This window comes from Staurois parvus, unplaced genomic scaffold, assembly GCF_062004578.1.
Source record: "Staurois parvus isolate SC_StPar_1 unplaced genomic scaffold, SC_StPar_1.0 ptg001528l, whole genome shotgun sequence".
Taxonomy (NCBI): domain Eukaryota; kingdom Metazoa; phylum Chordata; class Amphibia; order Anura; family Ranidae; genus Staurois; species Staurois parvus.
Window position 1 is genome coordinate 372589 of NW_028319324.1, and position 20754 is coordinate 393342.

Here is a 20754-nt window from a genome sequence, read left to right on the forward strand (position 1 = left end):
TGACATTTGGGGGATTTCTGTCCTGACATTTGGGGGATTTCTGTCCTGACATTTGAGGGATTTCTGTCCTGACATTTGGGGGATTTCTGTCCTGACATTTGGGGGATTTCTGTCCTGACATTTGGGGGATTTCTGTCCTGTCCTGACATTTGGGGGATTTCTGTCCTGTCCTGACATTTGGGGGATATCTGTACCGTTCTGACATTTGGGGGATATCTGTCCTGTTCTGACATTTGGGGGATATCTGTCCTGTCCTGACATTTGGGGGATATCTGTACTGTCCTGACATTTGGGGGATATCTGTACTGTTCTGACATTCTTGGACCTCAAGAAATTAGATTGGCTGTCAGTACTTCAGGGTTGATCAACATTCAGATCTATACCATAGTTTGTGAACTCTATAACTTTCCTACAAACTAAAAAATACATCCTAATTTGGGTTATTTTCACCAAAGACATGTAGCAGAATACATCTCGGCCTAAATTTATAAAGAACAATTATTTATTTGCAAACTTTTATAACAGAAACCAAGAAAAACTTTTTTTTTTTTTGGTCTTTTTTTGTTAATTTAGCATAAAATAAAAACCCCAGCGGTGATTAAATACCACCAAAAGAAAGCTCTAGTTGAGTGAAGAAAATAACATTTTAGTTTGGGTACAATGTTGTATGACCGCACAATTGTCATTCAAAGTGTGAGAGCGCTGAAACCTGAAAACTGGCCTGGGCAGGAAGGGGGTAAAATTGCCCGGTATTGAAATGGTTAAGTTATACATCCTCTGACAATCACCGCCATAGTTCATGTATTTCAATTTGTCATGTCTTTTTTTTTTTTTTTTTTTTTTTTTTTTTTAAGATTGTATAAATAAAAGTGAATGTTATCTTTTAATGGTTGACTTATTGGTTATTCCCAAATTTTTGCCTCCAAAGTCCCACCAAGTAGAGGAGCTTTCCCCCTTCTTTCACATAGCGGTTAACCACTTCCTGTCCGGACACTTTCCCCCCCCCCCCCCCCCCACCCCTTCCAGTCCAGGCCAATTTTCAGCTTTCAGTGCGATCACACTTTGACAATTGCGCAGTCATGCAACACTGTACCCATATGAATTTTTTTGCATTTTTTTGAGACAGATAAAACTTTATTTTGGTGGTATTTATTCACCGCTGGGATTTTTCTTTTTTTGCTATATAAATGAAAAAGTCCAAACATTTTGAAAAAAAAAAGGTTTTTTTTTTTAATAAAATTTTGCAAATAATCTTTCTTCATAAATCTAGGCCAAAATGTATTTGCTATCTTTTTAGTAAAAAAAAATAATAACCCAAATTGGTTTATAACCAAAACTTATAATTTTTGTTAATTTTTATTTTTACATTTTTATTATTTTTTTATATTATTTGTGTTTGTATTGTTTTAACACTGTCACCCTAGCAGTCCAGTGTCACCATAGTGACACTGTACTACTTGTGGGAGGTGATGAAGTTTTTTGTGGTTTTTTTTCTTTTTCTTTTTTTTTTTTTTCTACATGAATTGCTTTTACACCCATAAAGGCTGTAAAAGCAATCATTTCTCCTTCTCTCTGGCTGCATTCCTGCAGCCATTGAGAAATACTGTGTGAGCTGTGATTGGTCACAGCTTGTCACATGGTACAAGGCTGTTGTGAATAGCCCTGTACCAAGTGATCTCTGAGATCATTCACAGATTTCACTAGTAGTAAGCAATGATGTCAGGAAGTGAAATCTTGCTTACTACTCTTCATGTGATCACTGATTGGCCAATCAGTGATCACATGATCGGGACTTTACACAGAGGTCCCGTACAGCAATTGGGAGCTGTCACAGGCAGTGAATGTGGGGGCCGCTCATAAAACTGTGAAATATGCAGTTTTCCAGTGTGGCTCCTGATGCTTGAAACCAGCCATTCTTATCCAGGGTTCCTGTGAGGGGTCAGTGTCAGATTACCCAATAGGCACCGGCCTTTGGGCCCCATGATGTTTAACCTCACTGGCGGTCTTCCCGAGTGTAGCTCGGGGTAAAGTTTCACTACCAGAAGCGGTAACCCCCCCCGAGCTACACTCGGGAATTCACTGCAGCGTTGCTCTGGGATCTCTTCACTTACCTTGTCCTGCGCTCCCGCGATGTCCCCCCTGCAGTGTCCCCAGCCATCGCCTCCGGCCGATGCTGGCATCCGTCTTCCGGGATCCGGTCCCTGCGACATCGGGGCGTACGGGGGACGGAACTGGCGGGAAATTTGAAAATTTTACAAGTGGCATTCACTAAATACACTAAAATCACATAGTATTCCATTCCTGTATCAAACCATTTCACATACATTTTGTCCCGAGTGCTTTGTCCGGCGCCCTGCCTGCATTTTTACTGTTTTCTGCCTGGAAACTGAGAAACGTCCATGGCGTCCAAAAAAGCGTCCCTTTAGGTCAGACGCGGTTTTAGACCGGCTAGAGAACAGCGATAGTAAATCAGAACCACTTGCAGAATTGAGTGATAATGATTCGTGGGGAAAATTCCTCATCAGACACTGAAAACGATTCTGCGACTGAGCTCAGCGATGTGCGAACTTGGCGCTCTATTTCACATTTCAGTGTTTTTGGTTTGATTATATTATTGAATTAAATTTATTATATTATTATTTTTTATGATTCTATTATAATTTATGATTTCGTGTTTCAAATTTTATCATCCCCGGGATGTTTACTAGACTCTTGTTCCGACAGATTTCAGTGAGTTATTCCTAAAAAAAATTACAGGCCTACAATAAAAAAACATATTTCCATGCAAAAAAATGTACCGCTTTGAGCACAGAAGTATGGACAAATTCAGACCGCTAGGGAGGTTAAGGGCCATTCGACAACAGGTCAAAATATTATTCATTTGATCTGGAAAGAAAATTTGCAATGAAGCTTTCTTAGTGGGGCTGCACTGCATCTGAGCAACACAAACTAGAAATGCAATGCCATTCATTGTTAACCACTTGCCCTCCAGAGGATTAACCCCCCCCCCCCCCCCCTCCTGACAAAGCCATTTTTTGCATTACGGCGCTGCATCACTTTAACTGACAATTGCGCGGTCATGCAACACTGCACCCAAATGACATTTAGGTCCTTTTTCCCCCACAAATAGAGATTTCTTTTGGTGGTATTTGATTGCTTCTGTGTTTTTATTTTTTGCACTATAAACAAAAACAGACTTAAAATTTTCAGAAGAAAAAACAATATTTTTGACTTTTTGCTATTATCCACTTGCCTACCGGGCACTTGTACCCCCTTCCTACCCAGGCCAATTTTCAGCTTTCAGTGCTGACGCATTTCAAATGACACTGTACCCATATTACATTTTTAGCTTTTTTTTTCACACAAATAGAGCTTTCTGTTGGTGGTATTTAATCACCACTGGGTGTTTTATAAACAAAAAAAGAGCAAAATGCCAATCGGCCAATGGCGATCACATGAATAGTAGTAAGCAAGATGTCACTTCCTGACATCATTGCTTACTACTAGTGAAATCTGTGAAAAATGGTTACACTGCCATACACACGAGTACTGCACTTTGATTTCTAGTGACACTTCAGGCACTGTTTTCATACATTTGTGTCCATCGCAATTAGGATCCAATCTGTGGCCCTTTTTATTGCTCCAGTATGAATACTTTTCTTTAAAATGGATTCTTCACTTGTGTCTTATGATTCCCTTGTTTTACGTTCGGTCTCTCTCCTCTCAGGTGGGCAGACCCAGCAACATCGGCCAGGCACAGCCCATCATAGACCAACTGGCAGAAGAAGCCCGCTCCTTCAACAGAATCTACGTGGCCTCCGTGCACCAGGATCTCTCCGACGACGATATAAAGAGCGTGTTTGAGGCCTTTGGGAAGATCAAGTCTTGTATGTTGGCACGAGACCCCACTACAGGCAAACACAAAGGTTACGGTTTTATAGGTGAGAATAACGCGCTGCCGCTTTTATGTAGTTCATGCGCCCCACTGCCACCTGAATTTCAGGGGTTACACCACCTACAGTACATCTTTTTAAAGGAATGCCCCAGCCAGAAGTGATTTGAAGCTGAAGAGTGCAAAATCAGGCTCACTTCTGCATAGAAACCAATCAGCTTCCAGGTTTTATTGCCAAAACTTAATTGTACAAGCTGAGGTTAGAAGCTGATTGGTTTCTATGCAGAATTATGCAGCCCATACACGGCTCAAATTTCAAACAAATTTTCTTTAGGAAATCAGAATTTTCGTGTGTTTTTGTATTCTGACGGTGCCACCATTGATTTCGAAATTCAACCAACCAAGCCTTCAATTTCACCTCATGTCTCTACAGAAAAGAATTTTTGTGGCCAAAAATTTTCTTTTCTTTCGTAAAAACCAATCCGCTTCCAGATTTTATTGCCAAAACTTAATTGAACAAGCTGAGGTTAGAAGCCGATTGGTTTCTATGCAGAATTATGCAGCCCATAGAAACCAATCAGCTTCCAGGTTTTATTGCCAAAACTTAATTGTACAAGCTGAGGTTAGAAGCTGATTGGTTTCTATGCAGAATTATGCAGCCCATAGAAACAAATCCGCTTCTAACCTCAGCTTGTTCAGTTACATTTTGGTCGACTTCCAAACAAATTTTCTTTAGAAAAAACTGAATTTTCGTGCATTTTGTATTCCGACGACGCCACCATTGATTTCAAAATTCAATCAACCAAGCCTTCAATTTCACCTCATGTCGCTACAGAATAGAATTTTCGTAGCCAAGAATTTTCTTTCCTTTCCAGGTCACAGCTCAGGCTTATTTCTTTTTCATTTATATTTCTCACTGATTCTCCCACCAATGATTCGAAATTTGTTTGTTTTTACAAATAATTTCCAACAAGCCCAATCACTCAAATCTGTTTCTGTGACGAAAATCATCCGTTTCTGTGGCGAAATTCAAGAGAAAATTCTTAGAAAAGATTTTCGAAAGCAAATTATTTCGGAATTATCCGTGTATGGCCGGCTTTAGGTTCACTTCTGCATAGAAACCAATCGGCTTCCTGTTTTTATTGCCAAAACTTAATTGTACAAGCTGAGGTTAGAAGCTGATTGGTTTCTATGCAGAAATATGCAGGCCATACACGGCTCGAATTTCGAACAAATTTTCTTTAGAAAATCACAATTTTCGTGTGTTTTGTATTCCGATGGCGCCACCATTGATTTCGAAATTCAACCGACCGAGCCTTCAATTTCATCTCATGTCTCTACAGAAAAGAATTTTCGTGGCCAAGAATTTTCTTTTCTTTCGTAAAAACCAATCAGCTTCCAGGTTTTATTGTCAAAACTTAATTGAACATGCTGAGGTTAGAAGCTGATTGGTTTCTATGCAGAACTATGCAGCCCATACACGGAACAAATTTTCTTTAGGAAATCGGAATTTTTGTGTGTTTTCTATTCCGATGGCGCCACCATTGATTTCGAAATTCAACCAACCAAGCCTTCAATTTCACCTCATGTCTCTACAAAGAATTTTCATGGCCAAGAATTTTCTTTTCTTTCGTAGAAACCAATCAGCTTCCAGGTTTTATTGCCAAAGCTTAATAGAACAAGCTGAGGTTAGAAGCTGATTGGTTTCTATGCGGGCGTGAGCCAGATTTTGCAGTCTCCAGCTTTAGTAAATCAACCCCATAGAGTCTGGTGATTAGGGTCATATGCTTGTTTCCAAAACAGTTGCTATGCTTCAGGGGTCCCTCTGTGTCTCATCTGATCTTGTGCACAGACTGACTCTTGTCCATCACTGCTTTACTGTTGTCCCATGCAAAGAATTGGAGGCCATATTCAAGACACCGACTTGTAATCCAGTGTTCACACTATCTGTCTGGGCTCTCTCCTCTGAGCTTGTATCTCATATAGAGTCTCTCAATCATAGTTTTGGTTCTGTTATTTTCAACTAGGGTTCCTCCAGAGGTTTCTTGGTGTTACTTGAGCTGTGTCCGGTTGACCTCCCATTTGAGGTGCGTTCATAGTTCCAGGGCCAGCTTCCCTTGAAAGAGCCAGTAGCCTGACACTAATGTTCTTTTTAGATGTCTGTAAAAGTGGCATTCTTCCCTCGGATTACCAATGTAAAGTGCACTTTTCCCACTGACCCCCTGATACATTTTTTTTCTTAAAGGATAAATTTACCTTTTAGAAAAAAATAATAGATGCACTTTTTTTTTGCAGTTTAAAAAAAGTGCATTTATTATTTTTGTCTGTAGGAGCCTGTAAAGCATTGCACCAGCGATCTGTAGATCGCTGGTGCTATGCAGGTCTCCTGCAGACCTGTCCGTATATCTGTTTGCCAGTACGGGATGTACGAGCAAGCTGATCTACAGATGGAAAGAATGAATAAGCTGCCACAGCTCTTCACAGCGCCGTGGTAGTTCGAGGACTACCACGGCTCTTCACAGTGCAGTGGTAGTTCATCGAGGACTACCACGGCTCTTCACAGCTCAGTGGTAGTTCATCGAGGACTACCACGGCTCTTCACAGCGCAGTGGTAGTTCATCGAGGACTACCACGGCTCTTCACAGCGCAGTGGTAGTTCATCGAGGACTACCACGGCTCTTCACAGCGCAGTGGTAGTTCATCGAGGACTACCACGGCTCTTCACAGCGCAGTGGTAGTTCGAGGACTACCACGGCTCTTCACAGCGCAGTGGTAGTTCGAGGACTACCACGGCCCTTCACAGCGCCGTGGTAGTTCGAGGGCTACCACGGCTCTTCACAGCGCCGTGGTAGTTCGAGGGCTACCACGGCTCTTCACAGCGCAGTGGTAGTTCGATGACTACAAGCTGACAGCCGCTAAGGCTGTCGGAACTTGTAGTCTCTCATTCACAAATGACTGTGACTGAGTGAATGCAGCTATGTGTGTGGAGCCCTACACGGCCACTGTTTTTTCAAATTCGACAACTAGCGACGGGGGGGATCCCCAACTAGTTGTGAAAGCTGGCAGCAGGGGCCAGTCTGATCGTAACATGTTACCCCGTGAATATGGATCTAACATGTTACAAAAGGTGAACTTATCCTTTAAGCATACATCACAGGACACCGGTTTTCATCATATCCATAATGACTGGGTTATGTACACTGGCCAAAAAAGCAAGCATCCCCACCCAGGCATGACCTATCTGAGCACAGAACAGCCTCTTGTTCTACGCTGAGGTGATGGGTGTGCGTGTGATTTTGTTCTGAGTGTTTTGAAAAGGAAGTAGTTTATGACCCTGGTCTTGTACGGTTAGCCGTCGGCATTGGATCCTGTCGGCATTCCTAATCGGGGTACCTAATGACACTTGCTGGGTGCTTTACAGGTCCAGGGTGATGATCACCTGATGCAGAGTCATGTCTCTGAAGGCCCCCTTTGGAGTGTAGCTGTCGTGATGGATGAAGATTGGGCTTTCTGCTAGCCCAGAGCCTGCACTAGTGGGTGCCCATTGTGGGAAGTTCCTCGTGTGGCTGTTCCTCTTATAAATGTCCCCTTACTGCAAGAACCTATGTGCGCTGAGCAGGGGCAAACGGCGTGAGCTGCCTGTGTTTGGAGATGTTACTTAACCTTTTTCTGGCTTGGTCTTCACCACAATGGCTTCGGGGGATGAGGTTTTGGAAGACCATCCTTTTGGACACAAGTGGAGGATAAGGAACGCAGCTCAGGAAGAGACTCTGGGTCACGGCTTCTACTCAAATCTCTTTACAGTTCCAAAAGCAAATGGAGATGTCTGGCCTATACTGGATCTCAAAGGTATCAACAGATTCTTGCAGTTGCAAAATTTCAGGATGCAGTCCATCTGGATTTTGTCACTTTAGCAAGCAGATGTTCTGGCAATGGTAGATATCAAAGATACCTACCTGCATATATCTATCTTCAACCTCACCAAAGGTTTCTGACGTTCGCTGTGGAGGATTGGCATCACGAATTTGTGGTTTTGCCATTTTGCTTCCAGAGTGTTTACCAACATGTTGGCTCCTTTTCTGGGGTTGATGAAGACTCCTTGTTGGGGTACTTGGACAACCAGCTTCTTTGACATCGGGGTCTGAGCCGATTGCTCTCAAACATCTATCAGATGGTGCGGGTTATGAAAGGGTTCAGTGTAGTGAATCTTCAAATATTATCCTTGGTCTCAATGCATCATCTATAATACTTGGACTTAGTCCTGGACTTGACTTGGTCCAAGGTGTTCCTGCCACAGGAAAAGTGCATTTTCCTCTCCAACATTTGTCGTCCTGTTTTTGGGGTCAAGCAGTGCGAGTGCAGTGGGAAATTGCTACAGCTGTTCCACTAAGGCATAGGCAAACATGACCTTGTCTTGGGCAGAACTGCGGAGTCCTACAGTCATCAACAACTGAATTCACGCAAGTGAGGAGCCCTTTCCCAAGGGGTGTACAAATCTGTGTCAGAGGTGGGGGTCCCTGGTTGTGGATCTTCTAGTATCCAGGTTCCACACTATGCTGGACAGGTTTGTCAGGGATTCTCAGGCATTTGGAGTGGATGCCCTCGTGAGTCCTTGGCATCGGTTTTCCTCTGCTTCACCTTCTGCCTCACCTACTACTCTGGATAATGACAGAAGATGAGCTGGTTTTTATCGCTCTAGCTTTGTCTCAAGGAGCATAGTACACGGACCTCAGCAACCTGTTGGTGGACAAGCTGTAGGTTCTTCCAGATCTGGTTTTGAAGCATGGCTGTTGAAATCCAAGTCTGGAAGGACAGGCGTTTTTTTTTCTCCGTCATTCCTATCCTGCTCAGGGCAAGATTGTGGACCTCCAAGAAGGGGTACCATCAGGCTTATTTGCCTTGGTGTGAGGCTCTTAAAGCAGAGTTCCACCTGAAAAAACTAGCTGCTAACTTTTAAAATACAGCCACTTACCTGTCCCTCGGTCCAGCGGTGGTGTCCTCCCCACTGCTGGTTTCACCGGCCCTCTTCTCTCCGTGGTGCTGGCATCTTTAGTGTGGGCACCCGGTTGTGACAGCTTGTGGCTTCACAGCCGGGTGCCCACTGCGCATGCGTGAGAAGAGCTGCACTTTGTGAATGGCCCCGTAGTCTTTAGTAACCTGTCACTTGTCCCAGAAGACTACGGGGAGAGAAGGGAGGACAACATCCACTTACAATCGCCTAGGCCAGGGGTAGGCAACCTGCGGCTCTCCAGCTGTTGTGGAACTACATTTCCCATGAGGCATTGCAACATTACAAAACTGACAGTTACAGCTATGACTTGCAGAGGCATGATGGAACTTGTAGTCCTGCAACAGCTGGAGAGCCGCAGGTTGCCTACCCCTGGCCTAGGCGATCACAGCGGAAGTGGGAGCGGGTACCTGCTAAATTCGGGTACCTGCTCCCTAAAGATGCCAATCCTTAATGGGGAGCGGGGGACAAAGCATTAAAGCAGAACTTCCCCTTTTGAGTGGAGCTCCACTTTAAGTCTCCACCGTACATTATGGGGTGCATCTTGGCCTTACGTACAGTTCCTTGAAAGATTATTCATACCAGTTGGTTTCACTAGTTTTAGTTAGCAGTATCAGAGTAAACACATATTTATGTGTAAAACAATTTTTGAAAACCAATTATCATTTTCCTTCCACTTCACAATTATGTGCCACTTTGTGTCGGTCTATCACATCCAATCCCAATAAAATACATTTACATTCTTGGTTGTAGCATGACAAAATGTGGAAAATTTCAAGGGGTAGGAAGACATTTTCAAGGCACTGTATAATCATAGGTTAGATTTTGGCCTTGACCCTTCTGTTCCAGAAGCCTATTGTTCTGGCTGTCAGGTTCCTGTTGTCTCTGTGTGACTATAATTTTGTATTGTCTGTTTTACAGTATGCCCCATTTGAACCCTTTTGGAATCTCCATTTTGTTGTTTCTCACATGCATAGTTGACTTTCTGGTGGCTTTTACTTCAGCTGGTAGGGTCCTAGAGCAGGCTGCCGGGTCCTTTTTTCATCCTTTACCAGCGGTATGCAGGGATGTGCAATTCATATCGCTCGATGCCCAGGACATGTTTCGGGTGCAAGGCAGGTAGTTTTTTTTTTTTTTTTTGGTCTTTAGCCCTCCTGTGTGGAAAAGCAATGCTCACCTGTCAGGTGGAAGCATTCAGTTGGCAGTGCTGCCCCCCAATTGCTTCCACACAGTGCCGCCCCCATCCCTGCACGCTCTAATTCCCAGGTTCCGCTTGCCCATCTGCAGGCCCTGGACTGGCTCAGTGGGTGCCGTGGGATGTGGTATAGAGGAGGTAGGAAAGCGGACAGATCTGCTCCCCTTCCCTTCTTGTCCTGACCCGGAAGTGATTTCATGTCACTTCTGGGTCCCCGTTTGATAGATTCCTGGTCATTGAGGCCGGGAAAGAATGTAATGCGGTGCGATGTGCACTGCATTACATTCAGTGGAGCACAGGGGAGATGTCTCAAAAAGAGAACCTTTCACCCTATGTGATTAAAAAAGTTAAGTAAAAAAAAAAAAAAAGATTTAAATGGAAGTTACACGCAAGCATATAACCCCCCCTCAGATTTTGTCCAATGACACAGCTGATCACCAGTAAATGCAGTTGCCGGTTATTGGCTGCACTTGCCTCACGCTCTCACAGTGTGAGGAAAGTACTGCCGATAACCGGCATTTGTTAGAGGATTGATCAGCACTGATCATCAGGGCACTGATGACCAGTGCCCTGATGATCCGTGCCTAGCAGTGCCACCCACCTGTGCCTAGCAGTGCCACCCACCTGTGCCTAGCAGTGCCACCCACCTGTGCCCATCATTGTTGCATATCAGTGCCGCCTCATCAGTGTTAGCTCCTCAGTGCCCATCAGTGCAGCCTCATCAACGCACATCAGTGAAGGAGAAAAATGACCTGTTTCTATAATAAAATATTGCATTTTATTATAGAAACACACTTTTTTTTCTTCAAAATTTTTGCTATTTTTTTGTTTATAGAGCAAAAACTAAGACACCCAACGGCGAGTACATACCACCAAAAGAAAGCTCTATTTGTGTGAAAAAAATTCAAAAAATTTCATATGGGTGCAGTGTTGCATGACTGCGCAATTGTCCTTCAAAGTTCGACAGCGCTGAAAGCTGAAACTTGGCCTGGGCACGAAGGAGATATAAGTGCCCCGGTAGGCGAGTGGTTAATGTCCTCGGTAGGTTTGCAGATCCGGAAAGGTAGGAAAGCTTGTTGCTTGGCCGTCAATACAGATCCGGTAGATTTCAAACCCTTGAGATACTGACCTGGAACAAGTATATGTAATGGGAGAACACAAACCTTTCTGCATTGAAATATGAGGGCGGTCCTTGATAACCTGCTTTGAAATACGCACCGTAGGCGTCTATCCTTGTCCTTCACTTCTTACCAATTGAACTGATCTATGTAGATGCCTGGTTCAGCTCAGTGACCCAATAGGAGAATGGATCAGAATGACGGTACTGCATTCGCATTCATACAAGCCCGCTCCTATACTTCCTTCCAGGCAGGTTGTTGTACTCGAAGAGCCGCAGGTTGTGATGTGTTGAACTCCCTGCTGTCCCCTTCATTCCTGCTGTGTTTGTATCTACAGAGTATGAGAAAGCCCAGTCTTCGCAGGATGCCGTCTCCTCCATGAACTTGTTTGATCTGGGTGGTCAGTACCTTCGAGTCGGGAAAGCTGTTACTCCACCGATGCCTCTTCTTACACCGGCCACCCCTGGTGGTCTCCCTCCCGCTGCCGCTGTCGCTGCTGCTGCTGCAACTGCCAAGATCACAGCTCAGGTATATCAATGGACAATTGTGTAAACACGGAAGGGTAGGGGCTGTATAGTTAGATGACTAGAGAAGAGCCTTGCAGATGTGTTGACATCTGTTCAATGCCCTGCAGGCAAGTGTTTCTAGAAGCTTCGGAGCAGCAGTTGTTGACAAGGGAGGTTATGTGGAATAATGGTGCAACTGCCACTGACCTTAATGGGTGTCGCTGGAATTTGCTGATTTGGGTAGCAAAGCTAAAGGAGGAGCAGAGCAAAGGCCTGGGAATTCTGTCACTCAGGAGTTCTCACCAGTTTCAGAATGGCTCGTGACCCTAAGGCAGTGGTTCTCAACCTTCCTAGTGCTGTGACCCTTTAATACAGTTCCTCATGTTGTGGTGACCCCCAACCATAAAATTATTTACCCAGTAATTATAATTTATGAAGTGTCGTTTTACCTCCAATACTGCTGCTTTCAACACGGTAGCTGCTTTCAACACGGTAGCTGCTTTCAACGCGGTAGCTGCTTTCAACGCGGTAGCTGCTTTCAACGCGGTAGCTGCTTTCAACGCGGTAGCTGCTTTCAACGCGGTAGCTGCTTTCAACGCGGTAGCTGCTTTCAACGCGGTAGCTGCTTTCAACGCGGTAGCTGCTTTCAACGCGGTAGCTGCTTTCAACGCGGTAGCTGCTTTCAACGCGGTAGCTGCTTTCAACGCGGTAGCTGCTTTCAGTAGGGCAGCTGCTTTCAGCAGGGCAGCTGCTTTCAGCAGGGCAGCTGCTTTCAGCAGGGCAGCTGCTTTCAGCAGGGCAGCTGCTTTCAGCAGGGCAGCTGCTTTCAACACGGCAGCTGCTTTCAACACGGCAGCTGCTTTCAACACGGCAGCTGCTTTCAACACGGCAGCTGCTTTCAACACGGCAGCTACTTTCAACACGGCAGCTACTTTCAACACAGCAGCTGCTCTTTACACATCGGAAATATGTGTTTTCTGATGGTCTTAGGGGACCCCTGTGAAAGGGTCGTTCGACCCCCAAAGGGGTCGCGACCCACAGGTTGAGAACCACTGCCCTAAGGGCTCATGTACACGGGACACTTCTGAACGATGGAAACAAACGTTTTTAACCTACGTTTTCCAGCTGTCCGCTTCCATCGTTCAGAAGTGTCCCGTGTACATGAGCCCTTAGGGAAATGCGGCTAAACAGGCGTTTTTTAACCTACGTTTTCCAGCTGTCCGTTTAGCCGTGTTTTCCTAAGGGCTCATGTACACTGATAAACTCATGTTTAGTGCTGTTCAGTGTTTTTTCAGCAGCCCCTGAACTCTCCCTAATGTTTTCCTATGTGTCCGTGTACACATCGCCGTTTACAGGCAGTTGAGTTCAGTCGTTTTTTTTTTTTTTAACGCAGAAAACTTGCGTTCAGCAGTCGATTTTATCAGCGTTTCAAACCCAAAACGCTTGTAAACGAGGTAAATCACGTTTATAAACGTTTGAACATTTTTTTTTTAACTCTTCCAGTTAATGGGGAGTGGGGGACAAAGGCTTAAAGCAGAACTTTCCCTTTTTGGGTGGAGCTCCGCTTTAAAATGCCCTGATAAAAAAAAAAAAATTGTCAGTCTGGGGTATTGGGCGTTCCTAGGCACATTGTATTTGCATGAAGGCTGCCCCTAAGCAACACCCACATGTGATGTTGAGCCTCCATGATGGCAAAAAACCCGTCCAATGAATGAAACTGGTGAGCTTGGGACAGTCAAGCTGGGGAAGAAAGCACTAGATCAGTGGTTCTCAACCTTCCTAATGCCGCGACCCTTTAATACAGTTCCTCCTGTTGTGGTGACCCCCAACCATAAAATTATTTACCCAGTAATTATAATTCATGAGTGTCGTTTTACCTCCAATACTGCTGCTTTCAACACGGTAGCTGCTTTCAGCAGGGCAGCTGCTTTCAACACGGCAGCTGCTTTCAACATGGCAGCTGCTTTCAACACGGCAGCTGCTTTCAACACGGCAGCTGCTTTCAACACGGCAGCTGCTTTCAACACGGCAGCTGCTCTTTACACATCGGAAATATGTGTTTTCTGATGGTCTTAGGGGACCCCTGTGAAAGGGTCGTTCGACCCCCAAAGGGGTCGCGACCCACAGGTTGAGAACCACTGCCCTAAGGGCTCATGTACACGGGACACTTCTGAACGATGGAAACAAACGTTTTTAACCTACGTTTTCCAGCTGTCCGCTTCCATCGTTCAGAAGTGTCCCGTGTACATGAGCCCTTAGGGAAATGCGGCTAAACAGGCGTTTTTTAACCTACGTTTTCCAGCTGTCCGTTTAGCCGTGTTTTCCTAAGGGCTCATGTACACTGATAAACTCATGTTTAGTGCTGTTTAGTGTTTTTTCAGCAGCCCCTGAACTCTCCCTAATGTTTTCCTATGTGTCCGTGTACACATCGCCGTTTACAGGCAGTTGAGTTTAGTCGTTTTTTTTAACGCAGAAAACTTGCATTTAGCAGTCGATTTTATCAGCGTTTCAAACGCAAAACGCTTGTAAACGCGGCAAATCACGTTTATAAGCGTTCCGAGTTTGAACATTTTTTTTTTTAACTCCTCCAGTTAATGGGGAGTGGGGGACAAAGGCTTAAAGCAGAACTTTCCCTTTTTGGGTGGAGCTCCGCTTTAAAATGCCCTGATAAAAAAAAAAAAATTGTCAGTCTGGGGTATTGGGCGTTCCTAGGCACATTGTATTTGCATGAAGGCTGCCCCTAAGCAACACCCACATGTGATGTTGAGCCTCCATGATGGAAAAAAACCCGTCCAATGAATGAAACTGGTGAGCTTGGGACAGTCAAGCTGGGGAAGAAAGCACTAGATCAGTGGTTCTCAACCTTCCTAATGCTGCGACCCTTTAATACAGTTCCTCCTGTTGTGGTGACCCCCAACCATAAAATTATTTACCCAGTAATTATAATTCATGAGTGTCGTTTTACCTCCAATACTGCTGCTTTCAACACAGTAGCTGCTTTCAACACAGTAGCTGCTTTCAACACAGTAGCTGCTTTCAACACAGTAGCTGCTTTCAACACAGCAGCTGCTCTTTACACATCGGAAATATGTGTTTTCCCGATGGTCTTAGGTGACCCCTGTGAAAGGGTTGTTTGACCCCCAAAGGGGTCATGACCCACAGGTTGAGAACCACTGCACTAGATGATTGTGGATGTCCTGCAGTCTGGAAATGTGTTCTACACGACTGGCTGCAGCTTCTAATGCACATTGTGAGAAGCTCGCAGTGTGCAGTGAAATCAGAGGAAGCCGTTTCAGTCCAGGAGAGGAGCCGCTATCACTGTACAAGACTGAAGGGAAGGATAGAGATCAGTCCACATAGCTTGCATTACCTGAGAATCCGGTGCAGTGGTGGACTGACCATTTGGAAACTCGGGCACTGCCCGAGGGCCCGGGGTCAGTAGGGGGCCCCATGAGATGCCCCTGGCACCTTTTTTTCATAGGCTTTTTTGAGTTTGGGCAAAGACACAGGGACCCCATGGTCCCCTTTTGCCCGGGGGCCCCATGAGTTGTCAGTCCGCCCCTGATCCGGTGACATTTTTGTGTTTTGTAACATTTAATTCTTCATCTGATCACCAGACATGTCCACGTGTAAATGGTTTGTGGTATAATACATCCCTCTCTTTCTCGCAGGAAGCCGTGGCTGGCGCTGCTGTTCTTGGCACACTGGCAAATCCTGGCCTTGTGACCCCTGCGCTAACACTGGCACAGCCTTTGGGGGCACTACCTCAAGCAGTCATGGCAGCACAAGCCCCTGGGGTTATTACAGGTTGGTACTTCACAAACTGTCTTAGAAATTCTTTTTGTAACTGATCACAGTGATACTAAATGGACACTTTTTTTGTGCTATAAAAAAACAAACAAAAAAAAACCAGACAATTTTGAAAAATAAACATGTCCAGTAAAAAAAAAAATAAAAAAAATCAAATTGTATTATTATTATTATTATTATACAGTATTTATATAGCGCTGAAGGGTGTGCTCAGCGCTGTACATTAGCGAGGGGGACAAAACATGAGACAAGACAGTAACAAAACAATACACGAGGGGTTTGAGGGCCCTGCTCCTTGGAGGGGATAGTGGTACAGGAGGAAGTGGCTGTGGGGGATGGAGTGGTAGGAGGAGTGGAGGAGATCGGCAGTTAGGTGAGGGCGGGGTAGGCTTCCCTGAAGAGATGGGTTTTCAGGGTTCGCCTAAAGGTGAGGAGGGTAGGTGACAGTCTGATGGATTGGGGTAGGGAGTTCCAGAGGATGGGGGAAGTCTTGGAGAAGTCGGGCGTGGGAGACCAGGGAGCTGGAGAGTACGAGGTCCTGTGAGGAGCGCAGATTACGGGTAGGGTGGTGTTTGGGTATCAGGTCAGTTAGGTATATTTACGCCAAAATGTAGTCCGCTCCATGTCTTTGCTAAAAAGAAAAAAATCCCAATACGTGTAAATTAATTGGTTTATGTGAAAGTTACAGCGTCTACAAATGGCGGTATATATACTGGAATTTTTTTTTTTTTTTTCATTTTTACTAGTAATGGCGGCGATCAGCGACTTATAGCAGGACTGTGGTGGACAATCTGACACGTGGGGGGGGAAACTGACTTGGTGTCACTTAGTGACACCAGTACAGTGATCAGTGCTAATAAAAAAGCACTGACACTGTACTAATGGCACTGGGCAGGAAGGGGTTAACATGAGGGGTGATCAAAGGGTTAACTGTGTACATGTGGGGAGGAGCTTCACTGTAATCACACTGCTTTGCATGGCTGTGCTGTGCACAGCTATCCAAAGTAATGTGCCTGAGCTGACCGTGAGGAGAACTGTTTTATTTATTTATTTATTTCAGGTACTTGTATATCGCCGTCAATTTACACAGCGCTTTACATATATATTGTACATTCACATCAGTCCCTGACCCTCAAGGGGCGTACAATCTAAGGTCCCTAACCCTCAAGGGATGTACAATCTAAGGTCCCTAAACCTCAAGGGGTGTACAATCTAAGGTCCCTGACCCTCAAGGAGCGTCCAATCTAAGGTCCCTGACCCTCAAGGAGCGTCCAATCTAAGGTCCCCAACCCTCAAGGGGCGTCCAATCTAAGGTCCCCAACCCTCAAGGGGCGTCCAATCTAAGGTCCCTAACCCTCAAGGGGCGTCCAATCTAAGGTCCCTAACCCTCAAGGGGCGTCCAATCTAAGGTCCCTAACCCTCAAGGGGCGTCCAATCTAAGGTCCCTAACCCTCAAGGGGCGTCCAATCTAAGGTCCCTAACCCTCAAGGGGTGTACAATCTAAGGTCCCTAACCCTCAAGGGGCGTCCAATCTAAGGTCCCTAACTCACATTCATACATACACATACTAGGGACAATTTAGACAGGAGCCAATTAGCCTACCAGCAAGTCTTTGGAGTGTGGGAGGAAACCGGAGTACCCAAAAGAAACCCACGCAGGCACAGGGAAAACATGCACACTTCAGGCAGGTGGTGCCGTGGTTGGTATTCGAACTGGTGACCCGAGTACTGCCTGGCGGAAGTGCTAACCGTTTAGCCGCTGTGCTGCCCATGACTTGTTCTTGTGTGCATTTGCATGGGGAAAAAAAATCCCTCAATATTCATTCATTATTAACTGATATGGTTGTGTTTCCTTCACAGGAGTGACACCAGTGCGGCCATCTTTACCAGTTACTATTCCTCAGGTGGGACTAGTGAACCCCATTCTGTCCAGCCCCCCGGCATTAGCCCAGTTGGAGGTGAAGAAGGAGAAGGAGGACGAGGAACCGGCTCTGGAGTCGGAAAGGCCGGAGATGCTCAGCGAGCAGGAGCACATGAGTATCTCTGGGAGCAGTGCACGGCACATGGTCATGCAGAAACTTATGCGCAAGCAGGAGGTGAGTATGAGGGCAGATTAATAGGCACACTGGGGCACCAACTGGAGTCTTTTGTTGTGCCTTTCCATTCCTTCAGATATGGCTAGGGGCGGGCTGCTGCGGCCCTTCAGCTGTTGTGGTGTCCTGTGAGGCACTGTAAGACTGACCATTACAAGCGTGACTCCCAGAAGCATGATGGGACTTGTAGTTACCCAACAGCCAGAGGTCCACAGTTACCCACCACTGGATTAGGACGACTCCATAGACCACAGGTGTCAAGCTGGTGGCCCTCCAGCTGTCGCCAAACTACAAGTTCCATGAGCCATTGCAAAATTGACAGTTACAAGCATGACTCCCAAAGGTAGAGGCATGATGGGACTTGTAGTTACCCAACAGCCATAAGGCCACAGTTACCCAACAGCCAGAAGGCCACAGTTACCCAACAGCCAGAGGGCCACAGTTACCCACCACCTGATTAGGAGGACTCCATAGACCACAGGTGTCAAGCTGGCGGCCCTCCAGCTGTTGCCAAACTACAAGTCCCATGAGCCATTGCAAAATTGACAGTTACAAGCATGACTCCCAAAGGTAGAGGCATGATGGGACTTGTAGTTACCCAACAGCCAGAAGGCCACAGTTACCCAACAGCCAGAGGGCCACAGTTACCCACCACTTGATTAGGAGGACTCCATAGACCACAGGTGTGAAGCTGGCGGCCCTCCAGCTGTTGCCAAACTACAAGTCCCATGAGGCATTGCAAAATTGACAGTTACAAGCATGACTCTCAAAGGTAGAGGCATGATGGGACTTGTAGTTACCCAACAGCCAGAGGGCCACAGTTACCCACCACTTGATTAGGAGGACTCCATAGACCACAGGTGTGAAGCTGGCGGCCCTCCAGCTGTTGCCAAACTAAAAGTCCCATGAGGCATTGCAAGATTGACAGTTACAAGCATGACTCCAAAAGGCAGAGGCATGATGGGACTTGTAGTTTCAACAGCTGGAGGGCTGCCAGTTTGACACCTTTGCCATAGACTATCACACAACTCAATGTCAAGCCATTTCCAGAGCCCCTGTTATCCGTCCAAACATGATATATCACCTATTTATAAATATTCAATTAGTGCATTATTAGCCTTTATTATTGCCCCTCAAGATACCATTTTATTAACGGACATTAGAGTTGGATGCGGGGGACAAGACGGAGAATCCAACACTTCGGTTAGATGCAGATCTGTTGCAGACTTCCTTTCCGGCAGATCCTGTCGATTGCAGAAGCTCTTGTGGCGCTGCGCGTTCCTTCAAGCTGGCCTCTGGGCTTGCCTATCTGACATGCAGCCCAGCAGCCAATGAAGGAGTGCGTACGGCAGATGACCATGATGCAGCTAACTAGACGGCAGTGCTTTGGCGTTGTCAGACCGTCTCCCGTGTCGTGTCCGCGGTCTCCGACCGTCTACCGTGTCGTGTCCGCGGTCTCCGACCGTCTCCCGTGTCGTGTCCGCCGTCTCCGACCGTCTCCCGTGTCGTGTCCGCCGTCTCCGACCGTCTCCCGTGTCGTGTCCGCCGTCTCCGACCGTCTCCCGTGTCGTGTCCGCCGTCTCCGACCGTCTCCCGTGTCGTGTCCGCCGTCTCCGACCGTCTCCCGTGTCGTGTCCGCCGTCTCCGACCGTCTCCCGTGTCGTGTCCGCCGTCTCCGACCGTCTCCCGTGTCGTGTCCGCCGTCTCCGACCGTCTCCCGTGTCGTGTCCGCCGTCTCCGACCGTCTCCCGTGTCGTGTCCGCCGTCTCCGACCGTCTCCCGTGTCGTGTCCGCCGTCTCCGACCGTCTCCCGTGTCGTGTCCGCCGTCTCCGACCGTCTCCCGTGTCGTGTCCGCCGTCTCCGACCGTCTCCCGTGTCGTGTCCGCCGTCTCCGACCGTGTCGTGTCCGCCGTCTCCGACCGTCTCCCGTGTCGTGTCCGCCGTCTCCGACCGTCTCCCGTGTCGTGCCCGCCGTCTCCGACCGTCTCCCGTGTCGTGCCCGCCGTCTCCGACCGTCTCCCGTGTCGTGCCCGCCGTCTCCGACCGTCTCCCGTGTCGTGCCCGCGGTCTCCGACCGTCTCCCGTGTCGTGCCCGCAGTCTTTTCTTTGACTAGATCTCTTCTGCTTCTGTCTCTGATATTTACTGAATTTTATGCACAAATCTTCGTGCTCGGGGGGGGGGGGGGCTCAATTGAGGCTTCTCATATTGGAAATGTTGGGGGAATCCACTCATCTTCAGGCCTAAAACATGTTTTTAAACGTGTGCAAAAAAACCCCCAAAAAAACAAAACGCAAACCATTGTGGCAGTGAAAGGGTTGAAGCTACTTTTCCCTGAGCTCCTGCAGGTTTGAGTGAGATTTTCTGTCCCATTTGGGTGACCCCAAAAAATTAGGACTTCATGTGATAATTGCAGCGAAATGGTCCCTGGTCTTCTAGCATGCGCCCAGCCGTGGCATCAGGTATTCCCACCTCTTCCATTGTTAACCCTTTGCTGTTCCTCTCCTTCAGTCCACAGTCATGGTCCTGCGCAATATGGTTGACCCCCGAGACATCGACGACGATCTGGAAGGGGAAGTGACGGAAGAGTGCGGCAAGTTCGGCGCAGTGAACCGGGTGATTATTTACCAGGAGAAGCAGGGCGAGGAGGAAGACGCCGAAATCATCGTGAAAATATTTGTGGAATTTTCAATGGTCAGCGAGACTCACAAAGCTATCCAGGCCCTGAACGGACGCTGGTTCGCTGGAAGGAAAGTAGTAGCGGAAGTATACGACCAGGAGAGGTTCGACAACAGCGACCTGTCTGCATGAAACCTCTCAGACTTTTACCCCCCCAATTGTCCTTGTACTGTTTATTTTATATGATTGTGGATCGTCTTCATTCTGCGGAGTGAAGCGCCAGAAATAAAGCCTCGGGTTGGTTTTTTTTTTTTTCATGTTTTCTGTCAATTATTCTGGTACTGAGGCCCCGTATTCGCCAGAATGCAGTGCGAGAAATCTGCGTTCCATGCACGGCGTTCAAAAAACACTTCAGTTGCGATCTGCAGCGGGTGTCGGCGAGGATTTTATGTCACCCCAAGCGCAGTGCGTTCGTTTGCAGCAGATCACATGATACAGGAGCGCCGTACGATCTG

The 20754-nt window shown here is 46.7% G+C and overlaps 1 protein-coding gene across 2 annotated transcripts in view; it reads left to right on the top strand.

Annotated features, from left to right (window-relative positions):
• PUF60 (poly(U) binding splicing factor 60) overlaps positions 1-20552 on the top strand; it is a 76112-nt gene extending 55560 nt beyond the window's left edge. For both annotated transcript variants that reach the window (XM_089662729.1, XM_089662731.1), the window contains 5 exons: positions 3728-3941; positions 11551-11741; positions 15391-15526; positions 17389-17624; positions 20132-20552. In XM_089662729.1, coding sequence (XP_089518855.1) covers positions 3728-3941; positions 11551-11741; positions 15391-15526; positions 17389-17624; positions 20132-20431 — 1077 coding nt within the window. In that variant the 3' untranslated portion in view covers positions 20432-20552. The remainder of the gene's footprint in view (positions 1-3727; positions 3942-11550; positions 11742-15390; positions 15527-17388; positions 17625-20131) is intronic.
• Positions 20553-20754: the final 202 nt, after the last annotated feature.